This window comes from Rhipicephalus sanguineus, chromosome 4 (genome assembly GCF_013339695.2).
Source record: "Rhipicephalus sanguineus isolate Rsan-2018 chromosome 4, BIME_Rsan_1.4, whole genome shotgun sequence".
NCBI lineage: Eukaryota > Metazoa > Arthropoda > Arachnida > Ixodida > Ixodidae > Rhipicephalus > Rhipicephalus sanguineus.
In genome coordinates, this window is record NC_051179.1 from 3,207,437 (window position 1) to 3,214,716 (window position 7,280).

The window sequence follows — 7,280 nt, forward strand, 5'->3', positions numbered from 1 at the left end:
CCACGAAACCGGTAACTGCGACGCAGAGATGTCGGCAGCTGATAAAAGGGAAATGCTGAAGCGTGAGAACAGATGTTTCCGTTGCACAATAAAGGGGCACACGTCAAGAGAGTGCCGTAACGCCAAATGGCTCAGGTGTGCCAACTGTAGCGGTAAACACGCCACGGCTATGTGTGATCCTGATTTCAGAGGATACCGCAGCACTGGTGAACAGAATCCATCCTCTCGACCAGTGACAGAACAAGCCGCAGTGCTAAAGTCTTCTCTAGGCTCAGAAGAGAATTTTATGTGCACGGAGGGGCATCAGTTGCTTCTTCAAACAGCGCGAGCTTGGACAGAGGGACTGCACAAAAGTACACTTGTCAGGCTTCTCCTAGATGGCGGCAGTCAAAGGACATTCATCCATCGCAACTTATCTGAAAGACTGCAGTTAAAGGTGCTTGGGGAAGAGGAGCTTAGAATATATGCCTTCGGCAACAAGTCGGCAGTAAACCGCACTAAAGCGCGTCGGGTCGAGCTGTGGCTCCGAAGCCAGTACGACGGGAAAAGGATACGAGTCGAAGCGCTGGAAGTTCCCTGCATCTGCGCGGATATCATGTCTACACCATCAAAGTCAGTTCTGCTTGAACTTTCGAAATTTAACTTACCCGTTGCAGACGTCGCGCAGGGTGACGGATGTGAAAACATTGACCTTTTGATCGGAGCTGATCACTATTGGGAAATAGTCACGGGATCCACGAAGCGCCTAACCTCCAAACTGATGGCAGTGCAGACAGTATTCGGGTAGACAGTCCAGGGTCAGGTCGGCACAGGAAGGTCAACAGGAGTCTGCTCCTCTGCTGCTGGCGTAATGCGAGTGGGAGTGAGCGAAAAAACAGTCAAGGAAATGTCCGCACAGTTGAGGTCCTTCTGGGAGCTCGAGCACATTGGTATCAAAGAAAATGAACCAGCTCGTCACCAAGACGCAGTCCTACAGCACTACAAAGAAACCGTCAAGTTTGAGCATGGTCGGTACAAGGTGTCATTTCCCTGGAGGCCAATGGTCAATGAGCTCGACGACAACTACGAGTGCGCCGCGAAGCGTCTTAGAGCCCAAACAACGCACCTTTTGAAAGAAGATTCCTTGATCAGGGAATATGACGCCTGCATCCGAGAATACATCGAAAAGGGCTACGCAGAGCCAGCCAACGAGCGTTGCAGCACTTCGGAAGGTCCAGTATATTATATGCCACATCAAGCAGTTGTTCGTCAAGAAAGCCAGACAACAAAAATGAGGGTAGTATTCGATGCATCATCCAGTGCCAAAAATCGCCTCTCACTGAATGATGTTTTGGAAAGTGGTCCGAAGGTCAATCAAGAGCTGATCGATTTGCTGATCAACTTCCGCACTTACAACATCGGCCTCATTGCGGATATTGAAAAGGCATTTCTTCAAATATCCTTGTCAGACGACGACCGGAACGCTGTGCGTTTTCTCTGGTATGCTACTACGCCGAAGAAAGGTGAACTACCAGCGGTGGCGGCCTATCGAATGACACGCGTGCCGTTCGGTGTCACAACCAGCCCTTTCCTATTGGCCGCAACATTACAACAGCATCTTGAAGGACTCCCGGAGCAGTATGCTGAGACGGCGAGCATCCTACGCAACCATCTCTATGTTGACGACCTAGTGACTGGGGTCGACAGCCTTGAACAGGGTGAAGTGTTATGCCAGGAATCAAGCGATATATTATCACAAGCAGGAATGCGACTCCACAAGTGGATGTCTAACGACCACGATTTAGTCAACTTCATAGAGGATGGGAATGTGACAAGGAGTAATGCGAATGCTGAACCTCCTGCAGCCACCAAGGTATTGGGAGTGGCCTGGAATGCTCAGACGGATAATTTTGAGTACAATATGACCTCACTTCTTGATTTCCTCAACACAAGAGCTGACAGCAAGAGATTCGTACTGCAAGTCTCAGCCAGAATTTTCGACCCCTTTGGGTTTATTGCTCCCACAACACTGTACGTAAAGATATTGTTCCAAAGGTTGTGGGAGTTGGGTGCTCGTTGGGACGATCCCTTGCCAGAAGAAATGCGGGCGGAGTGGGACTGCTGGTGTGAAGAGCTTCAATGCATCAAGGGAGTGTCCATTCCGAGAGTCATAGCAAGGGATTTCCGACATGAAGAGACAGAGAAAGTGCTGCACATTTTCTGCGATGCCAGCCCGAAGGCCTACGGTGCTGTCGCATACGTTGCATGCAAGTCTCCTCTGGGAATAATCACTATAAGCCTAATTATGGCCAAATCAAGAGTAGCTCCTTTGAAGCGCCTCTCGTTACCCCGACTGGAGCTGATGGGGGCCCTCATTGGCGCTCGACTGTGCCGCTACGTTGTCAAGGCCTTGGACCTCCAGAATGCTGCTACTATTCTTTGGACTGATTCCACAGTGGCTATGCACTGGATTAAAGGAAACGCTGCCAGATGGAAGCCCTTCGTGGCAAACCGGGTGTCAGAGATACAGGCGCTGACTGATCCTAAAAATTGGAGACACTGCCCAGGACCAGACAACCCCGCCGATCTAATCACTCGCGGTATCCTCCCGTCGGCCTTGTTGGAGAGCGAGTTGTGGTGGAAAGGACCCCATTGGCTTCACGGCGATGAGACGCATTGGCCAACGACAGGCGAGCCGAGCCCAGGGGTTGCAGAATGTCACGTAGAAGAGAGAAAAGTGACGGTGATGCCCATTGTCTCATCATCATCCGAGGCAGTGCTGAAAGTGGGGGAGTTCAGCTCATTCAGCAGAGTCGTACGCGTAACTGCGTGGGTCCACCGCTTTGTCAACAATTGCCGCAACGGGAAAGAAAGAAAAAGTGGCCTACTACGAGCTGAAGAAGTGATCGATGCTGAGAGGTACTGGTTGGCTGCAACTCAAGGAGAAGCATTCAGCGACGACATTTCCAACCTGAAAGCCCAAAGGCCGCTGCGCAAAGGCTCTCCTGTTTTGCCATTCAACCCGTACCTTGACAGGGAAGGTCTCATGCGAGTTGGTGGACGCCTGCAATTCACTGACAACCACGAAGAGACCAAACATCCTATCGTTCTCCCTGGCACTCACCCCTTCACGCTGCTGCTAATAAAGAAAGAGCACGTGAGAATGCTGCACTCAGGGGTACGCGACACCCTGGCGCAGTTGCGAGAGTCGTATTGGATCATCCGAGGGCGCCAGGCCGTAAAAAAGGTTATCAAGCGGTGCCTCATTTGTCGCAAACAAAGTTGCCCTCCCGCCACGGAACCAGTAGCACCGCTTCCAGCTGACAGAGTGACAAAAGGAAATCCGTTCGACACCGTTGGCATCGATTTCGCAGGATCTTTGATTTGTCAACAGTCGCGCGACGTCCGGAAATGTTACATCGCAATTTTCACCTGCGCTGTGACACGTGCCGTGCATCTTGAGCTCGTCAGCGACATGTCGACTACAGCCTTTCTCCTGGCATTCAAGCGCTTCGTGGCTCGCAGGGGAATCTGCTCGACTATTTATTCGGACAACGCGCTAACTTTCAAGAGAGCAGCAAAAGACCTGAAAGCGATGTTCGCGCTACTAAAATCACAGGAAATGCAGTCTTACTTCGCCGGAAACCAAATCAGGTGGAAGTTTATTGTTGAAAGGGCAGCTTGGTGGGGCGGATTCTGGGAGCGGTTGGTGCGATCGGTGAAGGTAGCGTTGCGCAAGGTGTTAGGTCGGAGCAGTTTAAACTTTGAAGAACTCACAACGGTCTTGTACGAAGTGGAGGCCGTGATAAACTCACGCCCATTGACTTTCACCTACGAAGATGCCCGAGAGCCAGAACCACTGTCGCCGGCGCACTTCCTCGTCGGAAGAAAGCTGACAACCCTTCCTCCACACCACCTGCCAGCCGAAATTCCGGGCGGTGACGCGCATCTCTCACGGCGCTGGAAGTACCGGTCAGCCATGGCTGAAGGATTTTGGAGACGATGGCGGAAAGAGTATTTATTGGAGCTTAGATCAGCCCATTTGTCTCACCCAACGACATCGAGTGACCTAAAGATAGGCAATTCGGTGCTTTTAAAAGAAGACCATTTGAAACGCCACATGTGGAAGATCGCCAGAATCAAAGAAACGTTCAAGGGCAGAGACGGCAGGGTGCGGGTCTGCCGGCTGGCACTAAGCGAGGGAACGGAGCTGAAACGACCAATACAACTGCTTTATCCTCTAGAAGTCGACGAACAATGAGCTAAAGAGTTCACTCATCCGGGGGAGGTTGTTGTATTTGTCGAAGATTGTGAAGCGGCTCCCCACTTCGGAGCAGCTTGGAGGGCCCCGCGGCGAAAGGGAGGAGGACGGGCAACTCGGGGGGGACGCGTTTCGGCGTTGCGGCAGCAGCGGCCCGCAATCTGGAGGCGACAATGGGTACAGGAAAAGTGAAAACGTCTGTGACATCGTCGTTTTACGACGTACGCGCCCAGCCCGTGAAAGAACACTGAAGCACATGGACCGTCTGCTCTTCAAATCTGTTGCACGTGCGGAGTGCAGAGGAAACTCTTTTGACTGTGCCTGTGTTTTTGTGTTCTATTTTCCTTTCTTTTCCCTCTCTACGAGAGTCCTGTAAATAGTGGAAGAATAAACCAGTCTTCGTGATGCGTTCGAACCGAGCGGACGTCTTGATCCTCCGTCGTCGTCCAACGCACTAAAGAAAGTTTTGCCTCCCTGCTATTCCGCCACAATATCTTCAGCGTCCACCCTTGCATCTGCACCTTGCTCCCACAATGTGCAATTGGGTCTATAGACAGCTGGGAAAATGTGCAGAAATCATCGAATAATCCGAAGGGAACGAGCCAGCGTAAAAAAAAAAGTGAGAGGAACGAACGTTTTTTCTCTTGCTTAGCCCGAACACCAACTAACACACGCAGACTGATTAATAGCAAGAAGCCCTGCTGAATAGCGAGAATGGATGGAAAAGTCAAAGGTCGCTCTTCGCGTAATGGATGAGGGAAGAAAGAGCACGAGCCGAGCGTGCCGAGCGTTGGCGATGTTGCTGGATGGAGGCGCATCTTCGTCACAATGCCTTTAATTTAATGTAAATATTAGAAGACCTTGATAAAACTTTGATAACCTCAAGGCGGACGTCCTAGTCGACGCTCTTCACACACTTGCAACTGACTTCGAAGGGCACCTTTGCTGACACAGTTTGCTCCCTGACGCCGCAAACATGGTTAGCGGCGTAAAGATCACTGCCGTGAAGAAGACTGCTTTTATTTTAAATAACTTTCTACGTATTCAATTCCGCGGAATCGACACAATCACGCGCGCTGCTCGTTCCGCAATGCCATTGCTCTGCTCCCACAGAGCGGCGTTCGCAGCATGCCGCGACTAGAGTTACTGTATAGGTAGCATATACAGTAACTCTAGCCGCGACTAGCCGCGACGGGATCACGCGCGCGGCCGCTACTAGCGGCGCTGACTGTCCTAGCGCCGCAGCGCCACCATACCAGCTGTCGAGGCCAATTGCCACTGAGTGCCGTCAAATAAACACCTTAACAAATTGGTGGAGAGTGCTGTGCCGTCACAACTTCGGTCCTTATTCGATGCCCCTGGCGCTTCGTTCCGGTACCCTGCCATCTACCATGCCTTAAAGCCCGAACCGCACGTACGCTCCCAAACGCGCACGGGGCGCGCGTCATCGCGCGCAGCCCGGGCGTCTCCGGCGAATTATGGCGGTTTCCACCCACACACTACGCGCGAAGGCGCACGCGAAGCGCCCGCTTCCTCATACGTGCAAGACATCGTTTGGTACAAAATTACTGATAGTTCATCAGAATACTTACAAAACCTCCTTCTGTTACCTTTTTTATTGTTAGATGCATGCAAAAGTAAATAAGAACTAAAATTTTTCACATGATGTGTATCATCATCCGTCGGTCAAGCCGGTGCTGGTAACAGCCATGCCACAGTGGCGTATTTGCAGGGCTCCAGGCGCTTCCGGCAGTGTCTCCTGCCACCGGGTGGCAAGAGACGTTAGGTGGGCAAAGCGTTCGGTTCACCCATATAGCCGCTTAAAACCGGCTTGACTTGGCTTGAAGAGTATAAGTAGGTGGCGGCAGAGTAGCGTTCAGGCCCGTTTGTGTGGCTTGCGTGGTGAATGTTGGCAGAGGAGGCACACTACTGTACTGGTGTTGATATTGAGCGTGAACTGTGTGCATTAACGAGAACTGTGTGTGTTGTAGAAGTCGTAGCAAGTCGTTGCGGCTTTTGTTGCGATGTCCTCCGGTTCAGTGGACCACTGCCAAATCTATAAGCAATGATAACGAGCTGTACGAGCATGAGATAAAGGCCACGTGTTACGTGATTTGTGAAATGTGTCTGTTTGACGCACAGCTTGTACTGTGGCGTACGTGTACGTGTGGTAAGTGCGTGCTCTGCGTGGCCCGTTTGTGTGGCTTGCGTGGTGGGTGCTGGCAGGGGAGGCACGGCACTACGCACTACTGTACTGGTGTTGATATTGAGCGTGAACTGTGCGCATTAACGAGAGCCGCCTCTGACCGTAGGGACGTGATCGCGTTGTGTATGTTGTAGAAGTCGTAGCAAGTCGTTGCCGCTTTCGTTCCTGCGATGTCCCCTGTTCAGTGGACCATTGCCAAATCTATAAGATATGATAACGAGCTGTACGAGCATGAGATAAAGGCCACGAGTTACGTGATTTGTGAATGTCTGTCTGACGCACAGCTTGTACTGTGGCGGACGTGTATGTGTGGTAAGTGCGTGCTTTGCGTGGATCGATCGCTTACAGTTGGAAAGTCATTTGGGCGAAGTGTACTTGAACCATCACTTCTATTTAACGGTGCGGCTAGGGTTACGTCCAGACGTAACTAGCCGTCGTTATCGTTACGCCCAGACGTAACTATAGCCACCGCTAGCGTTACGTCCACGGGGTCCACGGTGCAATTCTTCCTCCGTGGTTACGCGTCCTATGCGCAGACTAAAACAACTCCTTACTGTTTGCAATCTACTGTCCCTGAGAATATTTGACGTAAGTTAGGGGTGGTCACCTTGTGGTCGGTGTGAAAGGTTAGACGTTTACACCTAGCCACTGTAACTGTAACGTTCAGCACGGCCGCTCGCTGAATTAAGCGGCCATACATTCAGTATCACTGTCGTATCACCGATTTACCAGCATCACTTGTGTATTGAGACGTGCGTGGTTTGTTTTGCCGGACTGTTTCGCGTATCAGCAGCTCTATTGTCGAGACAGACCAGCTGACGCACTTTAGGAAGA

At 51.4% G+C, this 7,280-nt stretch overlaps 1 protein-coding gene across 1 annotated transcript; it reads left to right on the top strand.

Annotated features, from left to right (window-relative positions):
* Window positions 1-850: 850 nt before the first annotated feature.
* Window positions 851-4,240, top strand: LOC119389197 (uncharacterized). Its single transcript, XM_037656402.1, has one exon. The coding sequence runs from the start codon at window positions 851-853 to the stop codon at window positions 4,238-4,240; it is 3,390 nt and encodes a 1,129-aa protein (XP_037512330.1).
* Window positions 4,241-7,280: the final 3,040 nt, after the last annotated feature.